This window comes from Sus scrofa, chromosome 12 (assembly GCF_000003025.6).
Source record: "Sus scrofa isolate TJ Tabasco breed Duroc chromosome 12, Sscrofa11.1, whole genome shotgun sequence".
NCBI lineage: Eukaryota > Metazoa > Chordata > Mammalia > Artiodactyla > Suidae > Sus > Sus scrofa.
In genome coordinates, this window is record NC_010454.4 from 20,687,565 (window position 1) to 20,703,409 (window position 15,845).

Here is a 15,845-nt window from a genome sequence, read left to right on the forward strand (position 1 = left end):
ATATGTATATAATATATATGATTCAGTTATATAAAATATATAATTCAGTTATATATGACACATATTTTCTTTTTCAGATTCTTTTTCTCTTATAGGTTATTACAATATATTGAATATAGTTCCCTGTGCTATACAGTAGGTCCTTGTAGTTTTTCTTCTTCTTCTTTTTTTTTTTTTTTTTGTCTTTTTGACATTTCTTGGGCGGCTCCCGCGGCATATGGAGGTTCCCAGGCTAGGGGTCGAATCTGAGCTATAGCTGCCGGCCTACGTCACAGCCACAGCAACACGGGATCCGAGCCGTGTCTGTAACCTACACCACAGCTCACGGCAACCCTGGATCCTTAACCCACTGAGCAAGGCCAGGGATCGAACCTGCAACCTCATGGTTCCTAGTCAGGTTCATTAACCACTGAGCCATGACAGGAACTCCTGTGTTTTCTTCTTTATTGTGCTTTATTGAGATATTACTGACATATACCAGATATGAGTTTAAGGTATATAGTGGGAGGATGTGATACACGTAGATATTGTGAAATGATTACCACAATAAGGTTAGTTAATACCTCCATCCCCTCACATAATTAAGATTTTGTGTGTGTGTAATGACAACAGTTAAGATCTACTGTCTTAACTTTTTTTTTTAATGGCCACACCTGCAGTATATGGAAGTTCTCGGGCCAGGTATTCAATCTGAGCTGCAGCTGCGACCTACACCACACCTGCGGCAATGCTGGATCCTTTAATCCACTGTGTTGGGCCTGGGATTGAACCTGTGCCTCTGCAGTAGCCTGAGTGGCTGCAGTGGGATTCTTTTTTTTTTTTTTTTTTTTTTTGGTCTTTTTAGGGCCACCTCTATGGCATATGGAGATTCCCAGGCTAGGGTTTTTTTTTTTTTTTTTTTTTGCTATTTCTTGGGCCGCTCCCGCGGCATATGGAGGTTCCCAGGCTAGGGGTCTAATCGGAGCTGTAGCCGCCAGCCTACGCCAGAGCCACAGCAATGCAGGATCCTAGCCGCATCTTCGACCTACACCACAGCTCATGGCAACGTCGGATCGTTAACCCACTGAGCAAGGGCAGGGACCGAACCCGCAACCTCACAGTTCCTAGTCGGATTCGTTAACCACTGCGCCACGACAGGAACTCCCAGGCTAGGGGTTTTATCAGAGCTATAGCTGCTGGCCTACGCCACAGCCACAGCCATGCCAGATCTGAGCCACATCTGAGACCTACCCCACAGTTCACAGCAACGCTGGATCCTTAATCCACTGATCAAGGCCAGGGATCAAACACGCAACCTCATGGTTCCTAGTTGGATTCGTTTCCGCTGTGCCATGACGAGAACTCCTGCAGTGGGATTCTTAACCCACTGCACCACAGGGGGAGCTCCTACTCTCTTAATTTTCAAGTATATAAGGCGGTATTGCTAATGATAGTCACCATCCTGTGCATTAGATCCCTAGACCTTATTTATCTTATTTACCTAAAGGGTATAATTTATACCCTTTGACCAACATCTCCCCATTTCCTCCACTGCCAGCCCCTGGCAACCACCATTCTACTCTCTATGTCTATGAGTTCAGCTTTCTTAGATTCTAGATATAACCAAGAATGTACAACATTTGTCTGGGATTTTTTTTTTTTTTAATCTTTTCTTTTGTCCGGGAATTTGTTTTTAAAAGGCAGCATGGCTGCCTGTCAGGAAAGAGCAATCTAAATAACTACATGCAGACAAGTTTGTCCAAGATAATAACAGGCTTCGTAGAGGGGGCTATGGGGTCCTTTGAGAAGAGTGACATTTCAGAGAAGTGACATTGGCGAGGGGGAAGGAATCCCAAGCAGGGACACAGCTAGAGCAAATGCACGAGGCCCGAGGCTCTGGATCTCCAGGAGCTGCAGGCTGTGCTGGGCAAGTGGCGGGGTGGTTGGAAGCAGCTGGCCTTTGTCCTGAAGGTGACAGGCATCACTGAAGAGTTTTGAGCGGGAGTAGTTAGTGTTTTTAGAGGTGTCTGGGGAGAGGGGACGGTAAGCCTGGGGGCTATGTGGGATGGAGGAAAGAGATTCTGGGGCCTTTTGTGTTGCAGAGCCTGCAGGACTTGGTGATTGATGGGATGTGGAGCCAAAGGGGCAGGAGGTGCCAAGGGTGACGCTAGCTTAGGGGACGTTGCAATGGGCAATTCCATTATCAGACAGGGCTGGAGGGCAGTGGTGGCTGCAGAAAGCCATTCCTATGGCCAGAGGACTCTGTCGTCTCACCCCTGCTGCCCTCTCACTCGGCCTCTTCAGGGCCTCCTTCCGGGCAGTGGGACAAGCCCTCCTCCTTTCTCTCCCCCCACTCACCATCCCAGTGTGGAGACAGCAGCTGGGTGGGAAAAATAACCACAACACCAGATACCAATGGCCAGAAACAGGCTGCCCAGAGGGGTGGGGCCCCCTTCACTCAACATTCCTCTTCTCACCATCCTCATCCCCTGTATGCTGGGTAGTTTGGGGGTTCACCAGGAGACATGATGCCTGGTACCCCCCCTCTGGGTTGTTAAATAGGACCTGGGAAGTCATTGGCCCACCAGTCATCTGTCCATCCATCACCTTGCCCTCCAGCCATACACTGGACCCGCGCAGGATGCTGGGATTCTGCACTGAGCGCTCACAGTCCAGGTGGTAGACAGCCAGGGGGCCGGACCTTTCCCACCACCTGCTAGAAGGCGTGAGCAGCGCTGTGGGAGCGCGGGGGAGTGATGGCGGTGACTGGAGCATGGATGAAACATCCTCGGATTTCTGGGAACCCTGGAATCCTGGGGCTCCAGCGGAGAACGTGTGTTCCATTAGCCTAATTATTTCTGAACCTGGTTCAGGCCAGGACCCCCAGCACCCACCCACATCCATGGATTCTCCTGGCTCCTTGGCTCTGAGAGCTGGGGGTGGGAGAGGCAGGTCACAGCAAGAGGATGCTAGCCACTGCCCCGGGATGGGGGGTGGGGACCCCAGCCATGCCCCTGCTGAAGAGGGGACAGGGCCACAGTCGAGAGCCCTTAGGGCGCCGCTGACCGGTGCAGCTCCGCAGCTCCCGCCTCGGCAAAGAGAGCCGGTCACACCTACTTTCTGAAGGCTGCGGGGCCAAGTGGGCTGCCAGTCCCGTGGCAGCCAGGCGGGGGCGCGCCTGCCCTGCGCGGGTGCTGAAGGCGTGGGGGTGGGACGGCCCGGTCACGCCCCTTCGAGGCTCCCTTTCTGGGAGTTCTCCTGGAGCTGTCACTCTGATTAGGGGTCTGTGGGGCTGGCGCCTTGCACAGTGACAGGCCGTCAGGGGCAGTGAGGCGGGAGCTTCTCCGGAGGGTCTCACCCCTGAGGCCGTCTGAGGGAGGGAGAAGGGGGGCGGGGGCGGCTCTCCCCGCTGTGAGCTTCCTCGCCAGGGCCTGGGTCCAAGGCCTCCTGCTCAGCTCCCCACCCTGAGTGAGCCTGGAACACATCTAGGAAGGGGCACAGGATGGGGGAAACAGCAGGAACCCCACCCTTCCCCATCCCCTTTTCCAGATACTTCCACCACTGTCCCTGCCCACACTCCTCCACACCTGTCTCCCACAGCAGGCCCTTTCAGCCTTCAGGAATGTGTCTGGAGCCCTCTTTCACCTGCCCTGCCCCTCCTCTCATGAGTGTGTGTGTGTGTGTGTGTGTGTGTACACACGTACTCACGTGTACAAGCGCCAGCAGCCTCTGCCCCAATATGGCTGAACTCAACAACCCTCTTAACCAGCACACACACACACACATACACACACACACACACACACCCCTAAACAATTTTAGGTAGTTCTTGAACATTTGCAGAGAGAAAGGTTTGCTGCCTCAAGCCTCCTTCCAGGCCTCCATCACAGGGCTTGGGGGACCCTTGGACCTTGGGGCACAAAGAGCCATGAGCTACCCCCAGCGCCAAGTTGCGCGTGCGCCTTGGAGAGGACCTATTTGCAGCGCAGCATCCCCTTCTCACCCAGCCCTCCCAGGGCAGAGATGATTGGCCTTCAACCCTCACTTTAGCCATTGAGGCTCTGGAGCTCAGAGAGTGTAAGCCGCAGACCTAAGGCCACACAGCTGAGTTCTGCTCCCAGCATCTGACTCTAAATCCTCTCTCACATGCCCTCCCCACCTTGCTGCTGAGGAGAGCAGCATAGGAGAGATTGAGCCTTAATATTTCAGGAACGGGGAGGAGAGATGGTCCAGAGCAGGCCGACCTGACCGGCTCCCAGGACAGGCACTTCGAGTGCTCACGACCATGCCTTTGTGTTCTCACCTGAAAACTGGGGAGATGCCAGTTGTCTCCTGCTCTGCCTGGCCTGGCTAGGGACAGGAAGGGGAGCCTCCTACATCCAACTGGTTCCTCCCCCAGTCTCTTGGCAGGACTGACCCAGCCGCCCAATTCAAAGCCCACCTTTGTCCCTCATCAATGCAACATGATACCAGAGGGGAGAGAAGGGGATTTCAGAAGTGACTTAAGCTCTGGCTTACCCAAATGGCCAGAGGGGCCTTGGGTGAGGAGTGCAGGGTAGACACTAAGGGGGACAGGCAAGCAGAGATGGAGTCGACGCTAATGGGTTTCAGCAGCTGTACCAGACACCCCTGTCCTTTTGAGGACATGAAGGCATCAGAGTGGCAGGTGGAGGCTGTCCCCTGCCCTGTGTCTTCAGACCTCCCCAACTCCTGATCTAATCAGTACCCCCACCCCTGCCAGTCTCCCCTCCAAGTCTTTGACTGCAGAGGCCTGTGGCTGCCTTCTGAGCCGCAGAGATCAAAGACCTTGAGCTTGGGTCACGCCTGAGTCACTGACTTGATGAGCTTTGCACCCCCCACTCCCTGCAGATGGATTAATTTCAGTCTCATCGGGAGGCCCCAGAAGCCCTCCAGCCTGTCCCCCCACGGCTTCAGTGTCTCCCAGGGTTGCTGGTTCCTCCTCGGTGCCCCCCACCCAACTCCTCCTGAGGCCATTGAGTGCCTTTTCACCTTGTCTCCCCCAAGGCCGTTGAGAAGTTCTGGCAGTCTAACCAGGGCATCCTGCTGCTCTTCTTAAGTGGCAGGTGATGGACATGCCCTCGGTCTCCTTGGACTGTCATCACACCCCCCCCAAAACAGGTGTGAACCTGACCCTCAGCACCTCCCCCCAGAAGCATTAGGAAAGGCAAGCAGTCTGAGTGGAGAATTAGGGGGCTTAGCTGAGATCCCTGCCCCCGCAGAAGACAAAGGTTCTGTCTGTCTCTGGAGGTGGGGAGTTAATTAGCTCTGGGCTGAAGTTTCCTTCCTCTCCCCACACCAGCAGGTCCTTCCCCCACTAGAGCCCCTTCCTAACCTGTATTCAGGGGCCACCACTGGCAACCCCTCCCCAGACCTTCTTTGTAGATCCAATACTGGCTGCTCCAGAGATTACGAGGTTATTGTCTGGTGGAGACAGGATGCTGAGGGGGTGGGGGGCTAGGATGGGGGCCTGGGCTTGGAATGCAAGACTGGATCCAGCTGTGGGTTGGCCCTCTCCTCTCCCACATTCCATCCCCCCCCCCAGGCACCAGGTGCTCAGGTGAGTTGAGAGCCAGCAGCAGGTTTCAGGAAGAGGAGGGGGAGGGAGGAAGGAACAAAGTAAGGAGAGAAAAGATGGGTGGGGAGGGAAGGGTGCGGGCAGACAGGTAGGGGTGTCAGAGGCTCTAGCTGATCCGATGAAGCCCCCTTCCTGGCATTGCCCAGGTAAGTAGGTCCAGGTACTGAATGACCAGGGGCAAGCCATCTGGGCTCCCTTCCCCCATCACCCTGGCCAACACTCTGGGACCAAGTGGTAACCCCTCTCTGAGCCTCAGTTTCCCCTGCAGCCAAAGGAGGTAAATGTACAGGGATAGGGGAGGGGCAGAGGAGGAGCAAGACTGGGCAGGAGAGCGGGAATCCTGCGGCAGCCAGCCCGGGGCAGGGCTTCGGAGGTCAGCAGGCAGAGAAGGGGCCGGCAGCACCTCCCTTCCTGGAGGCCTCTGTGAGCAGGGTCAACTCTTCACTTCAGTGTAAAAGGCGCTGGGCCCCCTGACACCCTCCCCTGTCCCCAGCCCTGTGGGGAGGGAGGCGCCCGGTGCTGGCCACCGACTACCACTGGTGGCTGGGATGGGAAACCTGGGAAGCGGCAGCTCCTTCCTGGTGAGGCGAGCTAGAGCCTGGCTTTCCAGCAGAAGCAGGAGTCCCTCCCTCGTGCCCTCCCCTCCTGTCCCTCGCATCCCCACCCCTCCCCTCTTGTCACTCTGCCTGGGTTTCATTTGCTCCTCACTCCGCGCTCCTCTGCTCATCGCTCAGTGGTGCTTCCAAAGACAGAGAATGCTCTTAGGTGAGTGCTGAGGATACCTAAGCCGGTGGGGCAGGGGTCGGGGCGGGGGGGACTTAGAGCCGGGGGTGGGCCTCTCCCCTGCCCCATCGTTGTCCTCCTCCTGGTGACCCCCCCACACACACCCAGCAAAGTTGTCTGTTTAGAGGCTCCAGTATGCAGCTGACTCTTGGTACCTATGCCCAAGTCCAAGGATGGGCAGAGGAACCCCTACTCTGGCCGGGAGCAAAAGTGGGGCAGGAGTAGCAGGAATGGTTGGGGAGCTGAAGGTCCCCCCCTGCAGGAAAGGAGCAGCTGCCCTTTGGGGCCGGGCATCCCAGGAGCCTGCTACACCTGTGTGATTAGATACACCCGTGTGGTTAGATACAAGGCGCCTGAGCACAGGCGCCTTGTATCTAATCACACCTTTAACTGCGTCTAAGGGGCTGCCTGCGGGAGCAGGGGAGGGGGCTGAAGAAACCCTTGGTAAACTGCTACAGGAGAGAGAGAGCTCGGCAGATGGGAGGGGACGCCCTCTGAGGTCCGGCCACTGCACTGGGGTCAACGTCGGTGCCCCCCCGCACTCTGATGTGTTTATCCGTGGTCTCCTGGCTCACCTCCCCACACAGAGGCTGCTTGGTCCTTTTGGAGGAAAACAATCATTACCTTTTAAGTATTTTGATTGAGGTCCCCTTCCACAGGGGCTGGAGGCCCTGGGACTGGGAGCAGAGTTCCTCTCGTGACTGGGCTTGGGGGGAAGCATCTGGAATACCAAGGCCTCCACAATGCTGACCAGCCCAGAGGTGGGTTTCAGGTGCTGGAGGAGGTGGGGGGGGGATCCTAGTCTGCTGGGGAGTGGGCAAGCTGGGGTCTCGGCTCAACCTCTCATCCCCTGCCTTTGGCTCTCTCCCTCCTCAACTCCCATTTTCCTCATGGAATTTTGGTTTTATTCGTGATAGAAATGGCAACTTTACTATCCGAGGTGTGTGCACACACGCGCACACACACCCGCCTCGGGGTGGACTCTACCATCTGCCCCCACCTCCACCCGTGGTGGGTGGGAATCAAAGGGGGACTCTGGGTTTGGCTACATGAGCTTGTATGTATGTCAGATGCATTTAATTTTATGAGAGGTGTGTGTGTTTCTGTATGTGCATCTTTGTGTATATGCACCTCTCTTTGTGATACCGTTGCCACTGTGTGGCTGTTGGATTGCACTGTCTGTATGTGAATATCTAGGGGTTCGCATGTCCTGGCGTGTCTGTCTCTCTGGAGATACATGATCTGAGTGTGTCTTTGTTGATCTTGCATGTCTATGTGTACATGCGCCTTGCTCATGCGTGGCCTCTGTGCCCGGCCCTTGGCCAGCAGGGGTATCTACCTGTCTCTGCATGGGTACCACCTAGGTACGTGCACACATCGGTGTGTGCAGACAGACTCACCATGGGGAAATGTGTGTAAGTGTGTGCCTTGGCGTCTGTGCCTGTCACTATCTGTGTGGGAGCCTGTGGACCTCAGGATGCGTGTCCCTGTGCTCTTTAGTGCATGTCTTTCCCAGTGATGGCAAAAAAGCAGCATGCAGTTTCCCCAGATTCTCTCCTGTGGGTGGTAGGCAAGGTGGTTATTTCATGAGACACCTGCCCTGCACCCCTGCCCCTGTCTCGCTTGGACCCCCTGTGGGTGGCGTCTTCTCCAACAGTCAGTCTGGTTTGTTCCTGTTTAATCTGAGCAACAACCCACCTTCTCAAGGCGGCCAACCAATGAGCTGTGGGTCCTGGCTGCGGACCTCTGGCCAGGGGAAGGGGGACTGCTCTGAAACAGAATAGCCTGACCCTTTGGGGGTGCAGAATTCTAGACCTGTCAGGTGGTGGGGTGCCATCCTGGGACAGGTGCGGGGGCTGCAGTATCTCCCTTCATTTGAGTGTACCCACAAGCCAGGCAGCCCCACGTGTGTGTGCATGTGCCGTGATTCATGCGTCATCCCAGAGGCCCTGGGGCCAGGGTTCACGGTGAGTGTCAGAGGCAGATGGTGGGCGGCACAGAGCAGTGCTGTGGGAAGGGTGCTGGAGTGGGGGGAGCTTCTAGCAGCCCCCAGGAGGCCCTGATTTCAACATGTGCCCTAGGCCTTGAGTGAGTGAGGAGTGTCCCCAATTACATAGGAGCTGGAAGGCATTTCTGGGTGACTCTCTGCTGACTGGAAGGGGAGACAGGGTCACCAAGTGCCCTGGCATCCCCTCTGCAAGTGGCCTCCACACTCAGCTGCTCATTTGATCCCCACACTCATTCCTGCCCTGGCCTTTCCTCCTCTCCTGGCTGTAATTCCCACTTCACAGGTGAGGAAACTGAGGCTAAGTGTTGGGCTGCCAAGGCGTCAGAGTTCAATGTTACTGGAGCTCCATGGTGGGCCTCCAGGTCTGGGAGGGTGGGGGTGCCACAACCCCACATTCCTCCTGCAGGGAACCCACACAGGGGTGAGGGTCTCCTGTGCATCTGAGAGTTCTAGGCAGAGGTCACCCCTACACCCACCCCATTTCTGTCACCCCCATTACAAACAACTCATTAGATGAAAACACTGATTTCCCAGCTCAGCTCTCTCCTAAGATTCCCCACGAAGCTGCAAAGCCAAAACCCCCAGTATTCACTGTAGAACCTTCCGTACCTCCACTCTACCTTGACCTATGAGAACTTGCACTGAACTTTGAACTTGAGATGGTTCCCCATGGCTCTGCCATTCCCACTGCTGGAATGCCCTTTCCCTGGTAAAAACTTCACTGAGCCGTTCATGAAACATAATTGCCTCTCCAGGCTGATGACCTTCAGCTAACCACCTGCTCCCCTGTGATCCCAAAGCATTCTGCTCATCATTTTCGGTACACTTGCGGGAGGACTTCCAGCGTGTAGCCTCCCTAGCGCTCCACCCTTCTCTCACCTTCGAGCTCTCACCTGTGAGTTCCTCGAAGAACCCACGGATCCTTGTAATGAATGAATGAATGACTCCCATCCGCCTTGCTTCCCCGCCGTCTAACCTGATTCCTTCCTGCTGCTGCGCACGTGGCGGGGGAGGGTGTGACTGATGCCCGGCTAAGCTAAGTGCACGCAGGGCCAGAGCGGCCGGCAGGTGCGCCCGGCTGCCGGAGCCCCGGCGTGGGCGGGGGCGCCACCGCCCCGCCCGCGACCCCCGGCCCGCGCTGCTGCTGGCGCCTCTTCGCCCCGGTTACCGCTAGTGGCTGCTGTCGCTCAGTGGAGCCCAAGGAGACCGCGGCCAGAGCGTCCACTGGGCAAGATGGTGGCTCCCGAGTCTCCGTGAGTGTGCGGGCGGGGCGGTAACTCCCGGCCGGGCGGGGCGCCCCCTCCCGGAGCTGCCGGGCAGGGGGTGGCGAGGGGGCTGTGGGCCCTGCAGGCGAGGCGGCAGAGGGTGGGCAGGAAGGACCCATCGGAGGGCTCCTCCACCACGCGCCCCCCAGAGGAAGTTCCCCAGTCCTCTGCATCCCGGCCTCAGGAGGATGGGCCGGGGTGTGGGGCAGGGAGCCCCGATCTCACCCGGCTGCCAGGGGCGGGGCAGCCCGCCCCTCCTCTCCCGGCAGCGTGGACTCCTTTTAATGAGGTCCCAAAAGGAAGGAACCCAAACAAGCTTGGAGAGGGGACTGGGGACCATCATCCTGGGACCAAATAAATATTCTGTTTGAGGCTTACGTGCAGGGGTGGAGTGGGGGGCCAGGGACCAAAATATGAATGGCCCCAAGGGGCCCCTCAAGTTGTCCTGCCTCCCATCCAGCTGGCCAGGGTGTGGAGGGGTATGAGGCTCCCGAGTTTGTGACAGGTACACCCTCCTGGTCAGCCTTGATCACATAGTCATGTCTTATTTCCACCCCCCCAGCCTGGTTCCCTCAGGTTGAAGTGGGAATGTCGATGGCTTTTGTGCCTTGTAGAGCATCGCTGTTCAGTAGACCTTTCTGGAATGATGTATGTGTTCTCTCTCTGGGCCGTCTGATAGAACAGCCACTAGACACACGTGGTTATTGAGAACTTGAAATGTGGCTAGCGCAACAGAGGAACTGAATTTAAAAATTTTAAACTCTAGGAGTTCCTGTCTTAGCTCAGCGGGTTAAGAATCCAACTAGCATCCATGAGGATGCAGGTTTGATCCCTGGCCTCACTCAGTAGGTTAAGGATCTGGCCTTGCCATGAGCCATGGTGTAGGTCACAGATGTGGCTTGGATCCCACGCTGATGTGGCTGTGGAGTAGGCCGGCAGCTGCAGCTCTGGTTCAACCCCTAGCCTGGGAACTTCCATATGCTGGGGGGGTGGGGGTGGGAGTGGAGAAAAAAGGAGAGGAAATTGAAACTCTCTAATAATAAATTTAAATTAATATCAAATTGCCACATGTGGCAACCCTATCAGAGAGTGCACTTTCAGAATTTCCATCTTCTCATGCCTCCTCCCTGCCTTTTTTTTTTTTTTTTTTTTTTTTTCTCAAAAACATCCTAGGTCTCAGTAGTTTTACCCCTCTGCAGAATGGGATGGCTTCTGGGTGCAGGAAAGACTGACAAACTTCCAGAAATGTATCACCTTGGCTTTGCACCTCCTCCCCATTCTAAGATCCTTTGGGTGGTGGGCTGGACCAGGTCAAAGAATCATGGGATCTTGGGAGGAAAAGATGTCAAAGGCAGCTGTTTGGCCACCCAGCAGCGCCTAAGCACCCTCCCCCCCCTTGCTCTCTCTGCCTGAAAGCTCATGCTTCCTCACTCGTTTACTCCTCAAATCTTGTGGAGCATCCGCCAGGCATGGTTCTTCTCTGGGGTCCAGATAGGAACAAGTTAATTACCTTTCCCGCCCTCAGGGAAATTGTGGGGAGTGGGGTGGGGAGGGGTGGACAGCAGGAGTGCCAGTAACTGCACAGAAATAAGCAGATCTGCAAACTTTGGGGAGTAGGATCGAACAAATGGTGGTGACAGAAGAGAAGGGGACTTGCTGGGAAAGGATGATGAGAGAAGCCTCCCCTGAGGACGGGACTGTTATACGAAGACCAGAGGGGAAGTGGAATAGGCAAAGCGTTGGGAACCAGGGTGGGAGCACTCTGGAATAAGGCACAGCATGTGCAAAGGTCCTGGGGATGGGAACCTGGCACTCCGGTGGAACTGAGAGAAGGCCAGGGAAAGCTAGAAGGGGAGGGATGCACAAGTGGCCCCCAGAGAGGTCACAGGTGCCTGGGCACTCAGCAGATCTTGAAAAGGATTCTGGAGAATTCCCTTGTGGCTCCGTGGTTAATGATCCCAGCTAGGATCCATGAGGATTCGGGTTCCATCCCTGGCCTCGTTCAGTGGGGTTAAGGATCCGGCATTGCCGTGAGCTGTGGTGCAGGTCGCAGGTGCTGCTTGAATCCTGAGTTGCTGTGGCTGTGGTGTAGGGCAGCAGCTACAGCTCTGATTTGACCTCTAGCCTGAGAACTTCCATATGCCATGGGTATGGCCTTAAAAAGCAAAAAAAGGAAGGAAGGAAGAGAGAGAGAGAAAGGAAGAAGGGGATTCTGGTGTTGGCCTCAGAGCAATGGGCTCATGGTGGTGGTGTGTTTCAGGAGAGTGTGGGGGTGTGTTGGCAGGGTTCTGGCCAGAGCACCTGGCTAGTAAGATAGGCCATTTCCTGAGCAGGGGAGCCTTCAAGAGAAGAATACTTTGTAGGGAGGGACGGATCCAGGTGAGATCTGTTTAGAAAAGCCAGGAAGGCAGTTGGATGGAGAGCACAGGGACCAACACCGCAGCTCACAGCAATGCCAGACCCCTAACCCACTGAGTGGGATTGAACCCGCAACCTCAAGGATACTAGTCAGGTTTGTAACCCACTGAGCCACAACGGGAACTCCATTCTTTTAAACAACTCCATTCTCTTAAAGGTACAAAAATGAACAGATGTGGTCTTGGCCTTCCAGGAACCAAGTGCATAGACAAACAGAGCATCTCTGGCATTCACCACATCGTGATAGGGAGACTCATGCGTAGGGAATTATGGGAGACTAGAGGACAGGTACCAGTGCACGTGAGGGGAAGGGGGATCAGAGCGGCAGAGGGGATACCTGAGAATGGGAAATAGCCAGGGAAAGAGGATTGAGAATTCCAGGCACAGAGGATGGAGCAAGAGCAAAAATAACAGTAATGGGGGGGGCATGGTAAGCCTTTGGATTTCGTTGAGCAGACCAGAGTGGGGGAAGCTCTGAAGGTGTCCAGAGGTGGGGGAGGGAGTGCCTTGCTGGCTCCTGGTGAGGTGTGTAGACTTAGGCTATGGGACGCCACTGATAGGGGGCGGGAAGCGAGGGAGTGACATAGCTGGATCTGTGTGTGGTCTTCCGTGGCTGCTATGTGAGGGATGGATTTTGGGGAATGACTGCAGAGGCAGAGGCCACTGCATAATCCAGGTGAGATGGTGCAGACCAGGGTCTCAGTGTGGCTGGTAGGGCCATGAGGACTTGGGTTCTAATTCTGCCTCAGCCACTTACTGCTTGGGAAGCCTTGGGCAAGTCAAAGGCCCTGAGCTTCCGTTCCCTCTGGTCCTAAGCAAGGACCATACCATCCTCAGAGGGTACTTGCGAGTCTAATCCCGATCTCCTGATGGAGCCACCACAAAGCACCTAGTGTGGGGCCTGACTCAGGCCACACTCCTTGAATGGTAGTTACTGCTGCTGGTATCAGGAAACGTGGAGATAAGGGTTCAGGTGTGAGAGACCATTAGGAGGCAGAGTTGGCTGGACTTGGCCATCAGCTGGATATGACCTTCTGGTCCTGAACTGCTCATCCTTGCCTTGTGCCTTGGGCTGGTGGAGAGGGAGGGAGGGAGGTAAAAGCAGCCAGCGGGTCTGGGACCCAGCCCCCACTTCTGGGCAGCCCTTCCCAGACCCGCACTACTGGTGTGTGTATGTGAGTGTGCTCTTGTGTGTGTTTGGGAAGGGGGGTGCTCCAGAAAAAACCAATCCCATCCCTCTGTCCTGTGCTGCTGGGAGCTCAGCTTGGTTCTCACTTCCTTCTGATGACATAAATGACTGTGGCCTGATGGCACCAGTCATCCTTTGAGTGAGGAGCCAGGAGGTCTGAGTATTAGTCGACCTGAGTATTGAGGAGCCTTGAGAACCACTGTCTCCAGGACCCAGCCCCCACCTACCCACATCAAATGTGGTTGCATAGATGATGCCCCTCTCTCCAGCTCTGAGTCCTTCAGTCAAAGCATTCAGTGCTTTGTCCTGGGCAGAGGGAGACTTAGAAGGGGCTGAGGCTCCCACACCACCCCCCTCTGGATAACACTCTATGGCCTATTCCCAGGAGCCCTTCCCCACTGGGGCCAGTCCACCCAGGGACCAGGGAGTGCTGTGTGGCCACATGAACCCCCAATGGACCCCCTAACACCTCTCCCTTGTCTCTTTCATCTCCAGTCTCCCACCGGCAGAGCAGAAATAAACTTTCCTGGCTAAGTTAGATGGATGGTCCCCATTAGCCCGGAAGGCGGGGCCCCTCTTCCTGCCTCCCCACCCATTCCCCTCGTCAAGGGAGGGGCCTCGGTGTGCGGGGGGAGGCTGGGGAGCGAGAGCACTTGGGTGGGGGTTGGGAGCGCCCTGCCCCTGGAGCTGGAATGGTGCCCCCCGGGAAGAAACCAGCCGGAGAGGCTTCCAACTCCAACAAGAAGTGCAAGCGGTACTTCAACGAGCACTGGAAAGAGGAGTTCACCTGGCTGGACTTCGACTACGAGCGGAAACTGATGTTTTGCCTCGAGTGCCGCCAGGCCCTGGTGCGGAACAAGCATGGCAAAGCGGAGAACGCCTTCACCGTGGGCACCGACAACTTCCAGCGCCACGCCCTGCTGCGTCACGTGACCTCGGGAGCCCACCGCCAGGCTCTGGCCGTCAACCGGGGCCAGCCCCCTTTTGAGGGCCCGGCAGAGGGGGGCGGGGCCTGCCCGGGCCGGGCGGCCACCCCCACCCCCAGGGGCGTCAAGGTGGAAGCGGACCCCGCCAAAGTGGCGGTGCTGACCACGGTGTACTGCATGGCCAAGGAGGACGTGCCGGACGACCGCTGCGCTGCCCTGCTCGAGCTGCAGAGGTTCAACCTGTGCCAGGCGCTGCTGGGCACGGAGCACAGCAATTACTACAGCCCCAGGAGGGTGAGGGATATGCAGGTGCGTGGCAGCCAGGGCTGTGGGGGAGGGACGGAGGAGGGAGGACATGGAGCAGTCTGGGCACACCACCAGCATGCCAGGCCCCCGGGGCAGCGGCCAAAGCACTTCATTCACACCTTGGCCCATCAGAGCCGTCACTGAGGGCATACTGGGTGCCAGGCCCTGGGCCAGCTGCTGAGTGCACGACAGTGAAGAGGCCAGACCAGGCCCTGTCCTTGAGGACTCAGGGCCTCTCCCCTCACCACCTAGGCCAGAGGTTGCAAATCGGTGGCCCGGGGGCTTGATTGGCCCGCAGATGTGTTTGGGTGGTTTTCACGGTGTCTTTGAAAAACTTAATCTCCAAGTATGAAAAAAAAAAGCAAAAAAAAAGAGACAGGGAATTCCCCTTGTGGCTCAGTGGGTTAAGAGTCTGACTAGTATCCATGAGGATGCGGGTTTGACCCCTGGCCTCGATCAGTGGGTTAAGGATCCAGGATTGCCTCAAGCTGTGGTATAGGTCATAGATGGGGATCAGACCCAGTGTTGCTGTGGCGTAGGCTGGTGACTGCGGCTCTGATACAACCCCTAGCCTGGGAAGTTCCATATGCCAAGGGTATGGCCCTAAAATGAGAAAACAAAAACAAAACACCAAGAGATTACACATAAAAATGTGGCTTTGTGACTTCTACTGAAAAGCTAGATCCCGTGCAGTCAGGGCATGGAGTGCTGGAGTTGGAGAGCAGGACAGGGGATTTCACTTTGGTTTAATCCCTGGCCCATTTCAAGCTCAGTATCACCCACATGGCCCCTGAGGGTATGCATTCTGCAGCTCTGCCCTAGCTACTGGTGCCAGTGTAGGGGTTCAGGGAGTTGAATCTCATCCTGCAGAGAGATGACAGACACACAGCATCCAGCTGGGGCCCTGTGTAACTAGTCGGGAGTCAGGAGTGAATGTGTCTCTTAGTTAATCCCTGAGTGGCAGAGCAGAGGGAGATTCCGAGGAATAAGGCAGACCGGGGCGATGCCACAGGAACACACTCAGACAAAATGCTGCAGAATCTTTATGGTTCCCAAAGCATGTTTATATTTATAAGCACAAACATACTTTTTTAAAAAAATTTTTATTTTAAGCCCGTACCCAAGGTATGTGGAAGTTCCCAGGCTAGGGGTTGAACTGGAGCTACAGCTGCTGGCCTACACCACAGCCATGGCAATGCGGGATCCAAGCTGCGTCTGTGACCTACACCACAGCTCACGGCAACACCGGATCCTTAACTCACTGAGCGAGGACAGGGTTCGAATCCACACCCTCATGGTTACTACTTGGATTCATTTCTGCTGCACCACAATGGCAACTCCCACAAATATCCTTTTAGGGAGATTGGAGACAGGT

General features: G+C 55.8%; 1 protein-coding gene across 1 annotated transcript in view; it reads left to right on the plus strand.

Annotated features, from left to right (window-relative positions):
* The window catches only part of ZNF385C (zinc finger protein 385C), a 28,732-nt gene continuing 14,199 nt past the window's right edge, over window positions 1,313-15,845 (plus strand). Inside the window, 3 exon segments of the mRNA XM_021066984.1 lie at window positions 1,313-6,340; window positions 7,018-7,119; window positions 13,734-14,473. Coding sequence (XP_020922643.1) covers window positions 13,931-14,473 — 543 coding nt within the window. The 5' untranslated portion in view covers window positions 1,313-6,340; window positions 7,018-7,119; window positions 13,734-13,930.